Source organism: Urocitellus parryii, chromosome 6 (assembly GCF_045843805.1).
Source record: "Urocitellus parryii isolate mUroPar1 chromosome 6, mUroPar1.hap1, whole genome shotgun sequence".
Lineage (NCBI taxonomy): Eukaryota > Metazoa > Chordata > Mammalia > Rodentia > Sciuridae > Urocitellus > Urocitellus parryii.
In genome coordinates, this window is record NC_135536.1 from 185,741,827 (window position 1) to 185,760,845 (window position 19,019).

Here is a 19,019-nt window from a genome sequence, read left to right on the forward strand (position 1 = left end):
ATCACAGCACACCATCAGAAAAGGGGCATATTTTCCATCGGAGCTCGTGTTTCAGTCCTGACTCTTGAGCAAAGTCCTTACTTTCCCTCTTCCCAAGTGGCTACAGCACATGCATTTGTCAAATATTTCTCTAATGAAAAATGGAAGTGGAAGGAGCTGGGTGGATTTTGGTACATTTTGACATTAAACAAACTTGTAGCACACAAGTAAAGCAGTACTCAGGGGCTGGCTGGTTATTTTCTAATCAATCATTCGGGCACTTTTTCTAATAGAGCCACGCACTGATTTACTAAGGACATATGGCTCAACATTTTTTTTTTTCTCGGCCTTAGGCCCAAGCAAACAGCTGGTCTCTCAAATGAAAGCAGTTTGGGCTGTGGGCACACACCTCCCTCCAGACCTGTCCTCTTCGCTCTGCTTGATCTCCCTAGACATGGCCATGGGACCCACGGAGCTGGAGGGGCACTGCTCAGACTTGGGCACCTACTGTTCTCTGCCTATACCCTTGTGTTCATTCTGATCTATGGACCTTCATATTGCACCTCTTGAGTTTCAAATTCTGGTAATTGTCCAGATTCATCAACTGTCCATGCTCCTATTGACTCTGATAAATAAGAACAGGTGTTACCAAATGCTAGAGCTTGGCTTCATTTATTCACTCAACCAAAGCTTACTGAACAGCTACTGTGTAACAGCCCTGTGATAGAGACTCAAAGGATGCATCTGTGAATGGAGTGGTCTACTAGTCTTTCTCTGTATGCTGTCTCTGGCCAGAACTGAGAAGGTCCAAGTCCTAGGTTCTTGAAGGCTTCTGGGTCCCTCCAATCCTAAATTGGTTTGCTCCCTAATCTCAAATATTATCAATTTACTTCTTAATTAAAAAAAAAACTCTTGAAAATTTTTGAACTGACGTTGGAGCATCTTAATGTGAATAAACTGTCCTTTCTTTCTGCAAGTGGAAAAGCACACAGAAGGCTAGAAGGGACACAGTTTTTGATTGGTTTGGAAGGAGATACAGGGACACACAACTGGGATAGAAGTGTATATCCCTGGCTGGTCTCTTCTTATAGTTGTACAACATGGCAGCTGGATGTTCAAAGGCTCAGCTTGAGCATTGCTGAACAATTTCTGGTTTCCATCTTGGACCTGCTAGGCCTACAGACACCTCTCTTCAGATGCAGACCAACCTCCTGAGCATTGGAAAGGAACCACTGGATATGGATATTACTCTTGGGACCTTACTCAAGAACCTTCTATCCACAGGTGTTAAGTGCCTCACTGTACTCCATAGTATCAGGCCTCCCTACTGGGGCTTCAGGATAAAAGAATGCGTTTGTGTTTTTTTTTTATAGGCTCATCTGACCCTAACAGATGATTGATCCATGGCAGACAACTGACTTTCCTTCTACCCTTCTACTCCTTCGTGCTTCTTTTCAGTACAACTCTTAGAACATATAAAAAGCCACAGATTCTGCACTGTGGGTCTCTCAGGAAGACCAAGACAAAGCAAACCACTGGCTGCACCCCAAATTCTGTGAATAGAATATTCACTGCACTTCCACTAGAATATTAACATGCACCCCCCAACTTACAGAATGAATAAGGGCCACCGACAGGTCTCACTCAGACTTTGAAGAGCAAAGCTCTGTGGCTGCTGGCCTTGCCCTTGGGAACCTGGGAAACGAGGGGCATATCATACAGGGAACACAACTGGGATGGGTTGTTGTCCTGTTACCCTCATCTGCCTCCACGAGCTAGAGGATCAGATTCGGAACTGGATGGAAGAGACCTTACATCTCTTCACCTCTGTTTTCTAGCTGTAAGTCAGGAATAATGGTCCCTACTTCCCTTTTGTACAAGATGTCACTCTGGCAAAAAAGAGAATAGACAGAGTGTACTCTGAGCTACTTTGGAGAAAGGCAAGATATTTATTAATCCCAGAATATGCTTCTCAGGCACTCATCATTGAATGAGCTGGGCCTGGGGTTTGGAAGAGGTGACAGTTCGATCTTTTGAAACTGTAGGCAGCTGAAGTGCTCTCAGGAAATGGATTGTGGCTATAATTGTTCTCTCCCTCCATGGTCACACCGTTAGTTTCTGAAATGTTATATCTGAAAAGTCCCCAAGATAAAGTCGAGCAAGGATAGGCCACACAAAAGGAGCCATCTGAATCACCCAGGCCAACGCACAGCTGCACACGGAACTCTGGTTCCAAAGTCCCCTGTGGATGGGGGCACTTGGGAGTGGAACCCCCTATAAGGCCTAAGTCTGGTCCATTTGCCTCCAGCAAAGACAGAGAACTAATTTGCCTCCAGCCAGATGGAGAGACCTGCCAAGTTCCTCATCAAGAGCCAGGCTCCATCCCCTTCTGTAATCCTAATTATGCTTCTCACAAAGAAGATGAGTCCTTGGATGCACAGATTTTCCCCCTCCCTCTTGATGGCATGAAAGACATGCAGTCCACTGGCTATATGGGCCATGGTCACCAAACAGCAGGTCACTATCTGAGTGACTTCAAATAAGAGCATCCTTTATGAGAGAAAACAAAAAGAAAAACGCACCTCCCACCTACGCTCTTCCAAAGGCTGCTTTTAGCCTTCTTAAGACTTCAAGTGCCTGGCAGTGGGCCACCGACCTCCTCCCACCCTTCCATCTCCTGATATTGCAGTAGGGACCAAACAATGTCAATTAAGTGAATATGAAACACAGGTTAGAAGAATTGCTCATACAGAGAATGTAAGGTATGATGACATTTTTATTACCCCAGGAAGGCTTTCTGGCCAAATGTTATACCCTTGTGTGTATATATGACAGTCTTTTCGCAGTAAAAGCTTTTAGCACAGGAAAGGGGTAAAGCCAATTTTGATATAGACTACCTGGTTATGGAAGACTGCTAATAAAGCAAATTGATTTAGCTTTAAGAAATTACCCTTAATTTCTCAGGATGAGGAATTACTGGAAAAGCCAAGCCCTCTCAGGAGGAAAGATTCATTTCTTATGACAGGAATTTAGGAATAACTTGGTTAGGTATTTAGGTAAACAGATAACAGAGGAAAGACTCATATAGACCTGAAGTTCTAGACAGTTACCTGACTCTTCAATTGCTAATGGGAACAAAATTGAATTTGACTCTGGATTCTCATTAAATCAGAAGTGACATGCCATTCCCAATGGGGCGGTGCCCTCTGCAGAAACCAGCCGTGGGCTCCAAGCACAGCCAGAGGGCTCAGAGGCCTCCCAGCCCTCCAGCTTTCTGGTATCTTCTCCATGGCCAGTCTCCCTAGGCAGGAAAGATGAGGAACACTGTGGTCTCAGCCTGAGTTGTGCTGGTCACTTCTCTGAGTCATTCTATGGTCACACAGACTGGCATTCCATTGCATAAGGGCCACTTGGATCACAAGGTGAAAATGTGTGAGAGCTCTGCAGGAAGGTTTCCTAAAGATGGCTAGAACCCACCACCTTCACCTCTGTCCTTGCTTGTTCCCACCCTAAGTACTTACTGTGTCTTTCTGCTAATTGATCTTCCCATGTAGTCCTCGCTTTAGGAGTATAAGAAGGCACTCATTTTTAGTGTGAAATTGGTACCCCCCCAAAAAAAAAATAACCACTGAAAGTCAATCCACTCAAAACCAAACACCAAAATTTCATAGTTAATAATAATGACAAAAAGTTGAGACTTTATCCTGAAGAATGAGATACAAAGTGATGATAATAAATTTATACACACATATACACATGTGCACATATAAAGTGATACATATGTGCATAAATTACGATATATATGTATATATATGTGTGTGTATACACACACACACACACACACACACACACACACGTACAACACAGATTAAACTGGTAACTCCATGCTAATTCTCACTACATAGAATGAATGAAGCACTAGTTCTGGCATACTTTGCCCACAAACGGAGAAGTAACACTACATAATACATTTGATTTTCACAGCCCAATTACAGTGGTGGCCATTTCTGCAGAAATATTCAAGGACTTGATTTGTTTTCTCTAGGGTCTCTTCCAAGCCCAGTTCTTCAAATCATTGCTGTCTGATCTGCTTTTTCTTTCGGGGTCATCCCTTGTTGATTTTCTTTTTCAAGTGCCAACTGCCTGAATTCTATTCAAAGTCTTCTGCTGCTAGTTTGGTGAACTCTGGAGAAGTTCTTGAACATCGCTCTCATCAATGTGATGAAATTCTGCATCTTTTCCAAGAGTTTTGGTTTTACAGATGAACATCTAGTCTCGGACAACCAGTGTGAGACACCAGCAAGCACCTGGGTTTGACAGATGAGGATCTGTGCTCTTACTTCCCTGGGGGCCACATAATGACAACAAGGACTCAAAGTCTGAAGAACAGTAAAGGAGGACTCTTGACTCCCTAACAGCGTCCTTCCTTCTCACTTCAGATCACAGGTGCAGACATAGACACACACCTGCCCTGGGCCATGGCATCATAAGGGCTGTTTAAAATGCAACGGTCTCGTCGCAGCAGGACCATGCTTTGGGCAGAGCTCTGGGAAAGACATCCCACAGAGACACGGGGACTGGAGCATTTGTACAGAACCTTAAAATGTGAGTAAGGCTCTTCAGGGGAAATACAGGAAAAGCACATTCTGGCATGGAAAATTCCATGTTCAAAGTTCAAGGATGTGGAAGTATGTAGTGAAGACAGAAGATAATGATGTAGCTGTAGGGTTCAATGAATTTGGAAATAGAGGAGGAAACAGAAGCCAGACAGGTAGGCTGGCAGATTACTCTTAGCCATACTCTAGGGTTCCTACACCATGACACTATTGACTTTGAAAGCTATATTCTTCATTGCTGAGGGGTACTGTCGCTATCCTAGGCCTTGTAGGATGCCAAGCAGCCTTCCTGGCCTCTGTCCCCTAGACACCACAGCACCATCCTGACAAGGGGTGAAAATCTGTCCTGTCTCCAGGTGCTGCCCAGCACCCCCTGGGGAAATCCCCCCAGACAAGGACAGCTGGTGCAGTCAGCTCTGTAACCACAGACACAGCCTGGAGTGGATGACCAGTGGCTATCTGTGCAACAAATTAATGAAGGGAGCAAAAGCCAAAAGTGAGTTAAGAAGAGAAGCAGGACCAAGGGGAATCCAGTCATTTCAAAGAGGAAGGGAGGGAAGTTGAAGGAGATCACAGGAATACAGAGATGAAGGTCGTTGTGAGAGCCTCAGAGGAAAAGGTGGTTTGAAGTTTGAAGAGAATGGATAAAAGTCAAAAGAGCATTTCAGAAGTGTGCAAGTCAGCCCCAAAGTGAGACCCCCACCCTCTAATGAAGTACATGAAAATACACCCAGGAGCTCATAGGGTTTTATTTTTATTTTAAGAGTTACGTACTTCACATATATCAGAGGGGAAACTGGTATTCTATTGACAGCACAGTAGTTACATAAAGTTTCATTTACAGCAAATTCATGAAGCTATGACAAATCAATGTTTGCTCCTATGGATTCTCTCCACTGACACCAGGTGTGGGAGTGAGGGGGAGGAAATCCTGCAGAAGACCTTTCGGTGCTGACAGCCTACCTGGAGATGAGGTCAGATCCCCAAGGCTTCAGGCTCAATCTCTGGAGACTGCCCTCACTCCAGAGGCCAGCTCTAAACTGGGATTCCCACCAAACCCCCTTGGTTTTGGTGACTTGTTAGGATGCCTCACAGAAATCAGAGAAACATAAGTTTATCATAGAGGAAACCATACACCCAGAGGGAGAGATACATTGGACAGAGTCCAGAAGGGCCAAGAGCACAGGACCTCACCCTCCTGGCATGCAACTGTGTTCACCAACCTAGAAGCCTATCAAACTCCCGAGTTGAGAGCTTAATCTCCAGCTCTACACAGCCTGGCTTGGAGGCAGATGAACAGGGTTAAAATTCCAACTCTCTAATTGCTTAGCTTTTCTGGTGTCTGACCCCCATCCTTAGGCTAGCTGGCCCTCCACTTAAGTCACCTCACTAGTATCAGCTTAGGAATTACCTAAAGGACTCGTAACAAAAGACATCTCTATCAGGAAGTTTCTCAGGTTTTAGAAGCTCTGTGACAGGACCAAGGGCAAAGACCAAAACAGTTCCTTTTAGACTAGACCCCTCCTTATCCTCTGGGGATATGTTCTAAGAAATCCCAGTCAATCCCTGAAACTATGGATAGTGCCCAACCCTCTATACCAGCACCAGCAATGGCTGACAGTTGATCTGATCTGACAACTGAAAAAATTATTTGTAATTAAAGTATGGATACAATGGACAAAGGGATGATTTGTATCCAAGGCAGAACAGAAGGTGGCATGAGATTTCATCACACTACTCAGAACAGCACACAATTTCAATCCTATAAATTATGAACCTCTGGAATTTTCAGTTTAATATTTTCAGATCACAGCTGACCATGTTTAACTGAAACTGTGGAAAGCACAATCATGGATGAGGGTAGTTTTCTGTATATGACACTGGTATTTAAAAAGTTCCAATAATGGAATGGGTGGCCTAAAGATAGTGCAAAAATCGTGAAAATGCAAAGTGAGTGAATGAACTTTGGAGACACAAGGAGCTAGTTAGAACCATGACTGCCAGCTTCCCCACTAGGCCTGCCTCTGCTATCTGCTAACACAGGAGCCACTAACATTGGTGCTTCCATGTGCCTCTTCTCTTACCACTTCCTGATCCCAAACCCACAACCATCTCCTCCTCTGAGGTCCAGGAAAATGCCCCTCCTCCTCTTCTTTAAGGACTGAGGCTGCACAACACTGGATCTCTGCCCTCGGCACAGCCCTCCCTTCAGGTATCAATTACTTCTTGACTCATAGTTCAGCTTCTTGTCAATTGTGAAGCTTCTTGCAGGTAGCAGTCACATCTACATTCTTCCTCTCAGGATCACAACCGGAAGGGAGTGGGGATAGGTGTCATTCCTGGGACAGGGCCAAAAAACCAGTTATGCAGTTCCAAATCAGGTTAATGACCTGCTAATGACTTCTCTCTTTCTGTGAGAGGCATTGTCAGTAACATAGTGTTAAAGATCTAAAAACCATTCATGTGCTTCTTGTGTGTCTCTTAGGTGAGTCTCCAGGAGATAGTACCAATAAAATTTTGCTCTCCAATGTAAGAAATGGTATCATTTCCACCACAGAAAGAAAAGACATTTGGGTCCCAGACCTCCATCCTGCCATACCTTCATCCCCATCACTTCAGATGTAGTAAGTAAAATCAATGGACTGATAAAATGTGTGTATGGGAGGGATAGAACAGGTGTCACTTAACTTTCATGACTCAAAAACAAATCTTGAAGCGGGGGGTGCAGAATAACATTCTCTAAAATAAATAAAATTGGGATGCTGGGTGGCAAACAGCCTCATGGAGCTTCATGAATAGCAGGGACAGGCTGTTCTGTGCTGATGGTTACTGAACCAGTGTTTTTAACTCCCAGTGACTTTAACTTCGCATCTTAATCAAGGCTAAGGCACTCTCCACAGTCCTTAACACATTAACTTCCCAAGAAAATCACTCTCAGTACTGTAGGATTTGGGGCTTTTTTAATCCTAGGTACCACAAATTGCACTTAGCAACTACCCAACCATATTATTTCCTTCCTGTCTAATGTAACGTTTCTGTTGTTTTTTATATTATATGTTTCTGTTGTTTTATATATATATATATTTATATTTTTCTGTTGTTTTATATATATATATTTCTGTTATTATATATATATATATATTTTTTTTTTTTAATTATCCACCTTCTTAAATTAACCTTTTGTTTTTAACAATCAAGCAAGCCAGGAACAAGAACATGGCAGTACTTTAGCCTAGCTTAAAAAAAAAAAAACAACAGGTGTAAAGGTTGCCCTCAACAATCATCATTTCAAATGGTAAGTTGTCCTTTTGGAAGATACAAGGTTGTATGTGGTCAGTGGGGGTCTCAGGGCTGGGAAGATTCCTCCTGAAAAGTAAGCCAGAAAGTTCCTCCCCAGGGCAAGGCTCACCTTGAACGCAACCATAAGCCACCCCCTCAGGCCCTTCACTTCTTAGTCATTGCTTTAAGCGACAAATGACTAGTTAAGTATGTACAAAGAACCCTTGCACAAGTCTGCCAAGAGCCTCATGGAAGTCAAACTGATACACTAGACGATTTCGTTAATTCATCCCAAAAGCAATTATCTCCCTTTCCAATGATCAATGAGCCCTTCCTCGGAAGGCACCGAGACTCATCACCCAGCAAGAGAAGCATTCAAAGGCTCCCTCCCAATGGGAGTCAAACAGGATGACCTCAGGGTGACAAGAGTCTGCCTGTGGGCGGGCTTGCTGATGCAGGTGGAGGAGAGCAATGACACCACCCGACGTCCACGCGTGTCATCCCCACCGCGGGCAGGTAGTACCCGCACCGTGGAGGACTGCGGATTGGCTACAGGGCTTCGGTGGGCATGCCAAGTAGAGAGGACGAGGTCGCCGCGACGAACCGCGCCTGCGTAGCACAGCCACTGCCGAGCTCTCGCCGCCAGCTTTGCGCCTGCGCCACGCACCCCCCAGGGGGCGGGGCCCGGTTGCGCCGGCACGCAGCGCCCTCAGGGGGCGGAGCCCGGTTGCGCTGCGCGGCGCTGAGGCTTGGCCCGGCCGGGATAGGGCGCGGGGCCGCGCGTCGGGACGTCCTCGCGCCGGGCCCGACGGCGCCTGCGCGCTGCGCGGCCGCCGGGTGCGGGTGGGGCTGGGTAGTGTGGCCTCATTGTCCCCTAGAGTCTCCCGGACAGGACTCAGGCCGCCGGCACCATGAAGATCTGGACCTCGGAGCACGTCTTCGAGTAAGTTCGGGCGGGCGCGGAGGCCCCCGGGGAGCGACGAGCTGTGCCCGCGGGCTGGGCAAGGTCACGACCCCAGCCCCCAGGCTCCGCCCCGCCGCGCCGTCTCGGCCGTCGGGGGCTCAAGGGCCTGCGCCGCCGGCGCGCTAGCCACAACGTGCCGTCGGGTGACTAGGCACCGGCGTGCCATGCCCTGGGCGCACGGCCTAGCGCTCTGAGGCGGAAGTGGGAGATGTGGCCCCTCTGTGGTCTGCCCGGCTGGCAATAGCCAGACCCCGAGCGCCTTCAGACCCGCTGTGCTTGTCCTGAACTTGCAGCAGCGGAGAGGCCTTACAATAGCGCCAGGTGAGGCCTGCAGTCACCTCTGCACGCCCCACACCGAAGAACCACCGGCATAAGCAGCCGTGCGCTGTTTTCCTAAATTAGTGGTCAGGGCATTATTCCAGGGCTCTGTTGACTGATCTGCCCCTCGCGCTGGTGTGAAATGCCACCTTGCCTTGGACATTGTGGTGATTTATAGGCTGTCCGCTCTCTTCCGCTCATCTTGCTGCTATTGCCACACCGTTTTCATTATTGTAACTTTGTAGTGTTGTCTGATTTAGACATTCGAGTCTGTGAGTGTTTCTGAGGGCAATTTTAAAAGAAGTCAACACTTTTACACAGTGAATCAGGCCCCTCGGAGCGCCTGTTTATGCAGAAAGAACAGAATGTTAGAACCAGACGGAAGCTTTCTTTTCTCCCTGAAGTTTAAAACCCACTTGTGTGAGGAGGAAAGACAGACCACGGTCTTTATATTGTAGTCTTTTTGTGTGTGTGTGTGTGTGTGTGTGTGTGTGTGTGTGTCTCAACATCAGTATTTTATTTTTATTTTTTTTAATTTTATTTATTTATTTTGTGTGTGTGTGTCTCAACATCAGTATTTTATATTTTTTTATTTATTTTTTTTTATTGTTGGTCGTTCAAAACATTACATAGTTCTTAATACATCATATTTCACAGTTTGATTCAAGTGGGTTATGAACTCCCAATTTTACCCCGTATAAGGATTGCTGTATCACATCAGTTACCCTTCCATTGATTGACATATTGCCTTTCTAGTGTCTGATGTATTCTGTCTGTCCTATTCTCTACTATCCCCCCTCCCCTCCCCTCCCCTTTTCTCTCACTACCCCTTCTACTGTAAATCATTTCTTCCATTTGTATTATCTTGTCTTACCCCTCCTTTCCTCTTATATGTCATTTTGTATAACCCTGAGGATCACCTTCCATTTCCATGCGATTTCCCTTCTCCCTCCCTTTCCCTCCCACCTCTCATCCCTGTTTAATGTAAATCTTCTTCTCAAGCTCTTCGTCCCTACCCTGTCCTTGTTTACTCCCCTTATATCAAAGGAGTCATTTGGTATTTGTTTTTTAAAGATTGACTAGCTTCACTTAGCATAATCTGCTCTAATGCCATCCATTTCCCTCCAAATTCTATGTATATTGTAGTCTTTATAGTATTCTTGAACCTGGCCATGTCCTCTAGTCCACTCAGCCTCAGGGTGCTTGCCCAAGTTGGAATGCTTCAGAAGTGCTTGGTACTGAGTCTGGCTTTCAGAACTTCTTCTCCCTGGTCCTCCCTAAACTTCTCCTCACCTTGTCCCAGTTCCAATCTATCTTCACTCCTGTCCTCTTTCTCAACATCTTCCTCACTTTTTCCCTATTCATGTAAATGTTGAGTGAGATTCAATTGTTGGCCTGCCTGTCTTCCATTTCATCAGTAAGATTGTACTCTCTCTCTTTTTGTCACAGACCTCTTAAAGATTCGATGAAAGTTCTGGGACCTACCTTCTAGAAGATAGGCATACTCAAATAAATCCTCTCCATGTTCCAGGAGGAGGAGCAGCAAGCAGCTCTGCTCTGCCTCTTCTCCAAATAGTCTGAGCTGCTCAGTCAAGGTGCCAGATGATACACGTTCATGGCGACCAGATCTGTACCTTGATCTCCAGCCTCTCAGGAACTTCCCATTGTTATTTTCAGGTGTCTGCCACTGCCTACTGTCCAGCACCTCTTCAGACTCAACATTCCTGAAGTCCAAATCAAAATTTCCTCTCACAAATCTTACCATTTTCATGTGTCCCAATTTCAGGATGTTGCTGTCACACCCACACCCAGGTTCTCATTCTATGCCTTACCCATCCTTGATTTTCCAGCACTTCCTCTTGAGGTCTAGCTTATGGTTGATGTTCAGTTGATGACTTCAACATGGAAGAATGCCTAGTATGTGCTAGGCACTGCTCTTTGGACTGGTTACATTGTAAATAGATCAAAATACTGTTGCCCCAATGGAGTTAACAATGTCCCCACCTTTTTTTATTTTTATTTTTTGGTATAGGGAATTGAACCCAGGGGTGCTTAACCAGTGATCCACATTCCCAACCTTTTCTATTTTTTTTTTTGTTTCATATATCATATATTTTTTCTATCTTATTTTCTAAATTGCTTAGAACCACACTAAATTGCTAGGGCTGGCCTCAAACTTGTGTATTCCTTAGTCTCCTAATCACTAAGATTACAGGTATGCTCTACCACACCCACCTCATTTTATAGGTGAAGAAATGGAATAGGACTCTAAGCCATCACTAGGTTCCCTTGACTCCATTTTGGTGCTATATTTTAATGTCTTTTGGTATTATAGATCTTTTTCACATAATTATGTTAATACAGTTAAAAACAATTGTTGGAAGATTGTAATATGCAACCTTTATAAAGTTTGAGTAGCTTTGTTTCATAAAGCAATCTTAGTTTGAGCTATGTCAACATCGATGTTTTCAAGTTGGCTAAGGGCACAGAGATGGGCAAAATTACAAATAATGCATTACCACCCTGAAGCCATGGAGTTATTAATTTTTTAGAGAGGGTGGGAAGAAGAGATAAGCACATGGAAGCCAACTCACCATGGTATATGACTAGATGGACAGGGAAAGTGTTCATCTGATTTTCATTTTAGATAGTTGCCTTGGTGATAATCAGAGTGCTTGGCCTATATCACTTCCATTTCTGGGTCCTGTTTAGATTTATGAAGCTGTTCCACTTACATATCTGCATTGATTACTGAATAAGGCTTGAGATTAAAAACAGAATGAGCTTAATTTATGCAATATTATAGAGAAAATGAAAACATTAAAAAGCATGTCACTGATTGTCCAGGGTTCTGAGAAATCAATGGAGTTGAGGTTTCCTGTCTGTGAACAAGATGTAGTTTTCAGTCTTGAGGTCTCTGAAATGAATTTTTTACCTGTTTTACTTTTAGAAAAATAAGAAATAATGCTGGGTGATTTATATCAGTCAAGTATGACTTGAAACATCATCTCCAGATCTTGTCTTTTTCCTTCAAATTAAGACAAAAGCACAGATAGATTGGGATTGGCATCAGTCAAGCAGGTGGTCCAGACCACCTTCCGTACTAATGGTAGTTGACACAGGCTTTTTGTAAGAGGGACATCTAGAGTAGCTAATTCACAGAAGTTTGTAAAGAGCTAATATATATCACATTTTGAGTCACTGAAGCACCTGTGCCTTTTCAAGAAAATAAAGACTCTGCACGTTCTCAGATGACATGGTATTGTTAACTACTTCAGTCCTAGATGATAAGAACTGCCTATTATGTTAAGAGAGATTATTAGAAAATAGCATATTGGGGGCCAGAAGAACATTTTATAGTATTGGGTGACCTTTTCAAAACAGAAATCAGAATCACTTCTTTGAGGAAAATAATGGATATTGACTGGAGGGGACACTGTTTTATATTAACGTAGAGAAATTTTTCATAATTAAATCAATAAAGTTTTGGATCTTCTGTAATTCCTATAAGAATTTACAGTGCCTATAAGTTCTTTTACTCTTATAACTTCATGGGATTGTGGTCAAACAAAAGAATAAATGGTTTAATGAGTAGTTTTAGCCATGCATGTTAGTAGTGCACACCTGTAATCCCCAGCTCCTCAGGAGGCTTAGGCAGCACAATTGCAAATTCAAAGCCAACCTGGGCCACTTTGTAAGACCCTGTTTCAAAATAAAAAATTATAAGGGCTGGGGATGGAGCTCAGTGGTAGAACACTCCTGGGTTCAATCCTCAGTACCACAAAAGGGTGGGAAGGGGCTGGTTTTGCTACTTGTTTCAGAACATAATTTTTAAATACATTTTTTATGAATTAGTGGTTCTTCCTAGAAACAATTTACATGTGAAAGTGGATAATTGTAAATAGGAAAGATAAGAAACTACACTTTAATTCTCTGTAGAAATAATTTGATATTTATAGACATCAATTACATTTATATAGCCTGTGTTTTAGAAAAATACCAAATTCTGTTCACATTAAAAATGTAGATCAAGCTCCCAAAATCATCATTCAGTCAGTGTTCAGAAAATAATTGTCCCTAGGTAAACTAATTAGATTTCCAATATAAAGAGTGATTTGATAAGTTATAAAAATTGTTTAATTATCATGCATATTTTTAAACGTTTGATTTTGGATTTGTGTTGGCAGCCACCCATGGGAAACTGTTACAACAGCTGCAATGCAGAAATACCCAAACCCTATGAACCCAAGTGTGGTTGGAGTTGATGTGCTGGACAGGCATATAGATCCCTCTGGAAAGCTGCACAGCCACAGACTTCTTAGCACAGAGTGGGGACTGCCTTCCATCGTGAAGTCTGTAAGTGTGCCCTATCCCCGAGAAGTGTGCCTGCAGTGCAGAAGTTTCCTAAAACACATTATAATTTCAAATAGGTTGTGGGAGCACATTCTGAATATCATTTTTGCATCAGTTCAAATTGTATTATAATAAACTTGAGTTATGAGTGTATAATGAATTGGAAATATTATTACAGTCTTCATGAAGGCGCCCGATAGAACCTTCTGAAGGGAACCAGCTGATGCTGTATAACCTAAAAGGAGTTTATTCTGTTCTTTCTGCTTTTACCAGCAACTTGAGACCAATAAAATGTAGATGTAATGGTCCAGTCATGACTGTTAGGTGACAGTTGCTGTGGTTGATAATAGGTTGTGCACATTAAGAAGAGTGTTCTAGGTCTTAGCATTGTCATATTTGTGCCATAGCCTGGTACTCCTTCCTGTACAGTGGAAACAGTTCTAGTCAGTTACAAAAGAGTAGCTTTAGTGATGCACTTTAAGCAGCAAGAAACTAGAATGCCATTTTATCACAGTGTGAGAACACTGATGTGGCAAATGGAGCCGGTTTTCTGTAGAGGGTCTGTCTTCACAGAAGGCAGGTCTACTCAGAAATCTTAAGTATACATTTTTCATCAGGAATATACTCATCCCCTATATACAAACCACAGCATTAGGTGACAGGGACACAGAAGTGAACAAGAACAGGAAGCAGGCCTGGGGGGTCAAGCGCAGGAAGTAGCCCTGGTGCTGCTGGGATCTTCCACAGCAAGATGGTTGTTTTGTATCTGGAGCATGAAGCTGTAGGGCCTTTCCCATGGAACACTTCAGGAGATACTGACAGGTTCTGGGGCTCTCCCTCTTCTAGATGCTGTGTTGCCCCAAATCTTCTAATTTCTGTATTTTGTTTGCGCACCTTGGCGGTTTTGGTGGCATGCCTTAGATTGCATGCACTCTCTTAGGCTGGTTCCTGGCTGCCTTTAGGAAAGGTTTTGGGGTATAGCAGTCTTGTCTCATCTGTAATGTGTGAGTTATTGTTGCCCTCCAACAGATCTTCTTTCTGACCTTTGTTACCTCCTGTTTTTTCAAAACAGATTTTGGGTTAAGCTATTGTAACACATTTATACAATCAAATAAAATATTGATACACTCAGTAAGAAATCCTTCTTCCTCTGATTACTAATTCTGAATGTTTTTCTTAGCTTATTGGTTCAGCAAGAACCAAAACATATGTGCAAGAACATTCTGTAGTTGATCCTGTAGAGAAAACAATGGAACTTAAATCGACTAATGTAAGTCTTGGCTCTCTTTTGTTTTAATTTTGAACTGTTTGGCTTAATTTTTTGTTGTATAGTTGATACCAGATGGATGTGTGCAGAAAGTCAGTACTTGGGAGCTGAGGTCAGCACTGCTCAGCTTTGCAGCCTTGTTGCTCTAATGGTCCCACCTCTTTTTAGGAGTTACCATTCAATAAAGTGAATGCAGGATCATGTGCATATTATTATTATACTTTTCTTAATTTTAAAAAATAAAAAGTAGACAGCAAACAGTGAAATTTAAGTTGTATTTATAGAAAAATATCAAAGTTTATTTGTGTTTGGCTTTTTGTTGTTTTGTATATTTAGCTAGTAAGATTTTGGTTTGTGCTTTGATTTTGGAAATATTTTTAATCTTTGTTTCCAAAATGATTTACTTTTTTTTATTAAGTATTTTTTAAAATTGTTGATGAACCTTTATTTTACTTATTTATTTATATGTGGTGCTGAGAATCAAGGTACTGGTGTCCCTCACATGCTAGGCAAGCGTTCTACCACTGAACTACAACCCCAGCCCCATGATTTGCTTTTTATCCCCTTGTTCTATAGATTTCCTTTACAAATATGGTTTCGGTGGATGAGAGACTTATCTACAAACCACATCCTCAAGACCCAGAAAAGTAAGTAAAAATATTTTTGACCAACATACTTTACAAGGAGTTTGGGTTTGTTTCTTTCTTTCTTTGTTTTTTAATTTACTAAATCTTTTTAAAAGAGGGCAAGTTGGGTCATCTCACACTGTGCGTGTGTTTTGTGGCAGGACTATTTTGACTCAGGAAGCCATCATCTCTGTGCAGGGAGTCAGCCTTAGCAGTTACCTGGAAGGACTGATGGCGACCACAATATCGTCTAATGCTAGTAAAGTAAGTAGACTGCTACTCAATGCTTGATGTCCCTGGGTTCATTTCTAGAAGACCTTAAGCTGAATTTATTTGTCCTTGTAAGCTGACTCAGCCACTTTGCAGTCAGAAGCCAGACAGTCAGGCTTCTGGAGTCTAGTGTGCCTAGGTTTACATGGCAGGTTCTATCCAACCTTTCAACCTTGAGCAATCAAGTGAACTTTTCTGTGCCTCAGTTTCCTATCTGGGAAGTGGAGATTGCCCATCTTACAGGGTTGGCATGAGGTAAATGAAATAACATATGGAGCATGTGTGGCCTAAGGCCCAGCACATAGAAATGCTTAATGATGTGTAGCTGTGTGCAGTTTAACTGCTGTCCCACAACTGTTCTTTATTATCATCCCCTTCATCAGTCTTTGATGTTTTCCTTCTAATCCATGAGATATAGTTAACCCTACATACATATTATATGTGTTTTAGATATAAAAGAGTTCAGTTTTTTCCATCACCTTCAAGAACCAAGTTTTGCCCCATCAAGAATCGCTCTCATTGAGAGTGCATTGTTAAAAAAAAAAAGTAAATTTTGGGAAAGAGTTGATAATGCACTGTTCTTTAACACATGTTTAATATAGTCATGCAGCAGTCAGAGGTACTCAAGAGACTTTCTCTGTGCCAGGTGGAATACTAGGCTGGACTGGGGATAACAGCAGGGAGCAAAGCAAATGTGGTCCCTGCCCTCGCTAAGTTAAGCAGAAGGCAGTGTGAATCTCACAACACACATTTAGGAAAGGGAGAATAAGGACAGGCAGGAGAGTGTGTAGTGATGGATGTTTCTGCCAAGCGCTGAATGGAGGTGGATTGTGGGATAAGCCGGGAAGAGCATTGGGGTGGAGGAAGTGTGTGTGCATAGGCCCTGACAAAGGAATCATGACATGCTCCTCCTTCCATTCTTTAAGGAATTTTGTAGAGCACCAGGCAGGAAGGGGTGAGGACGGAGTTAAGGACCAGATCCTTCAGGGTCTGGTATAAGACTTTAATCTAAAATTTAGACATGAAAAAGGGTTTGACCACACTGATTATGAAATGCATAAAACATGCTGTCATTTAATTGTAGATTCTTTTGAGAACATCTTTTGCATACAAAATAAAAATCAGTTTATGGGTCAAGTCAGTTGCTCAAGGCATTTGATATTTGGTAAATAATATTTGAAAAAAGAAAGCAAGAACAAAAACAATCTGTCCTTTTGGAGCTTAGTTATGCTTTTAACACTCCTTGTTACTTCCTGTTGTACATACCTTTGCTATCACTCAGTAACACTAAATGTATTGGATTTTTTTTAAGGGCCGAGAAGCAATGGAATGGGTAATACATAAATTAAATGCTGAGATTGAAGAGTTGACGGCTTCAGCAAGAGGAAGCATAAGGACACCAATGGCGGCAGCGGCATTTGTAGAAAAATGATAAAGTCAGTATAGAATATCAAATCCCCAGGTCTCTCCAAGCAGACAGTGTATTTATTTGTTATTTAAAAAGTACAACTGTATTTTAGGTAGAATTTTTTTTTCTAATAATCTGGAGTAAGGCTATGTGACTTTTGATCAAAACAAAAAGATACAGGACTTTTAAAATCCAAGGGATCATCTGAGGTTATTGTGGCTTGAAATGACTAATTTCTAGGGTTCTGGTATTTATGAGAAATTTAACAATTTTTTTTTTTTTAAAGTACTCCGGAGAAATGGGTATTGACATTGAGTCTCCTTAAAATAGAATTTTAACACTTTTCAGGCATTGGAACTGTACCTGACTTTGGACCAACCCCAGAGCCAAGCAAGCAGAGCCTCTCCTCATACACACACACTCACCTTGCTAATACAGACTAGCACAGGCTGCATGGGGGAACTGACTGTAAATTAAGAATTTGGGTAGTTTTAAAAGACATTAAATTGTATAAAATAACTTGCTCTGCTAAAAACCACAGTGTTTTGATTTGGTATTTAAATGATGTTTTTGGAGTAAAAATCATCACTAAGTCTAATATATGATTCCAACATAAATAATATTTTATTGTATTATAGAGTACTGTGTTGATTTGCCAAAGTTTTGTAACTTAGTAAAGGTATTACCTTCCTTGGACTTGTACTTTATGATTTAGCATGCTGTACCGTGGGCTGGTTATGTTAACTAAAAAAATAAAGTCATTACCTGAGTTTCGCACTCTTAAACAGAACACTTAAACAGAACAGCTGTTCACATCTTTTAGCATTTCACATTTGCCTAACTTATAAATTGCCATGTGTCAAAATCATGGTTTTGTAATTGCTAAGGCATGATATGTCAGGTTATTTGAATATAATTACTTTTTGAGGTAATTGTGACCACAAAACATCTTTTTTACATGAAGAGCTGTACATCATTTGAAATTACTCAAATGATGTCTTGATGTGAGGCATAAATCCCAGGTACTTAATGTTTTTAATAATATGGTGCCACTGTGGGGGTGTGGAGGCGTTTGGGGAGAAAAAAGAATAATGAAAGGTGGGGACAGAGTGGCCCAAACTAACCACTGAGCCAATTGCACTGCAGGTTTTATTAATGGGATGTCCTTATTTTTGATGCCAGATGGGTGGCTGAAAAGTGAAAAACAATCCAATAAATGTATTTTGTTTAATATTTTGTAGCAAGCAGTTTTAATCACTAAATGATATCTTTGATACTTGCAGTTGTTGCATACAAAATATTTTTGTTAAAAGGTGATGAGCTCTTGCCTTTATTTTACAGTGCTTAATGAGATCACCTTCTATAAAGAGACCAGTTAATATGTGTACATAAAAACGACAGAAAGATACCAAACTTTTTTAAATTATGTTTTTCTATTGAAAATACTGTTTAGCTAAAGAATTCTTAGGATATTTGTAAAAGCAAGTTAAATCCGATAAGGTTTCTGATTATGTTTTTTTGTAACCAGAGATGGTTTTTACAACTGAAATAACATTTCAGCTAAAGAAAACATTGCTAAATATTAATGTTTCACAAAAAGTGACTTGTATAATTTCTGTTATACTTTTTCTGGAAAAAAAAGGTGTAATATCCTAATGGAAAACAAATTTTTAAAATCTTTTATCCTTCGTTTGATTTTTTTTATTCTGATCTAATGATAAAATCCTATTTTCATTTTCCAATACAGTTAGTTTCATCTTTTTTAATAGCTGATAATTTGTTAATTTTGTTAAAATATAATCACAGCCAGCAAATTCATTGAAGAGGACTGAATTAAATAAAGTATTGATGACTGCAACTCTTGAACTCTTGAGCATCTCATAAAAAAATGAAAGAAATTAAAAACTTTTTATTAATAAAAACTTTCTCTGGACTGTGG

General features: G+C 41.7%; 1 protein-coding gene across 1 annotated transcript; it reads left to right on the top strand.

Moving 5' to 3' along the window:
* The first annotated feature begins 8,657 nt into the window (after positions 1-8,657).
* On the top strand, positions 8,658-18,986 carry Prelid3b (PRELI domain containing 3B). The gene is made up of 6 exons (XM_026412254.2): positions 8,658-8,817; positions 13,344-13,512; positions 14,690-14,779; positions 15,353-15,423; positions 15,564-15,666; positions 16,985-18,986. The coding sequence occupies exons 1-6, from the start codon at positions 8,786-8,788 to the stop codon at positions 17,102-17,104; spliced, it is 585 nt and encodes a 194-aa protein (XP_026268039.1). The 5' UTR covers positions 8,658-8,785; the 3' UTR covers positions 17,105-18,986.
* The last annotated feature ends 33 nt before the right edge of the window (positions 18,987-19,019 follow it).

Bases quoted from the DNA above. Each gene is read 5' to 3' on its own strand.
- Prelid3b (XM_026412254.2), top strand. From the start codon at position 8,786: ATGAAGATCTGGACCTCGGAGCACGTCTTCGA. The intron at 14,780-15,352 runs GTAAGTCTTGGC...CTTGTTCTATAG, and splicing joins TGGAACTTAAATCGACTAAT to ATTTCCTTTACAAATATGGT. The intron at 15,424-15,563 runs GTAAGTAAAAAT...GTTTTGTGGCAG, and splicing joins CATCCTCAAGACCCAGAAAA to GACTATTTTGACTCAGGAAG.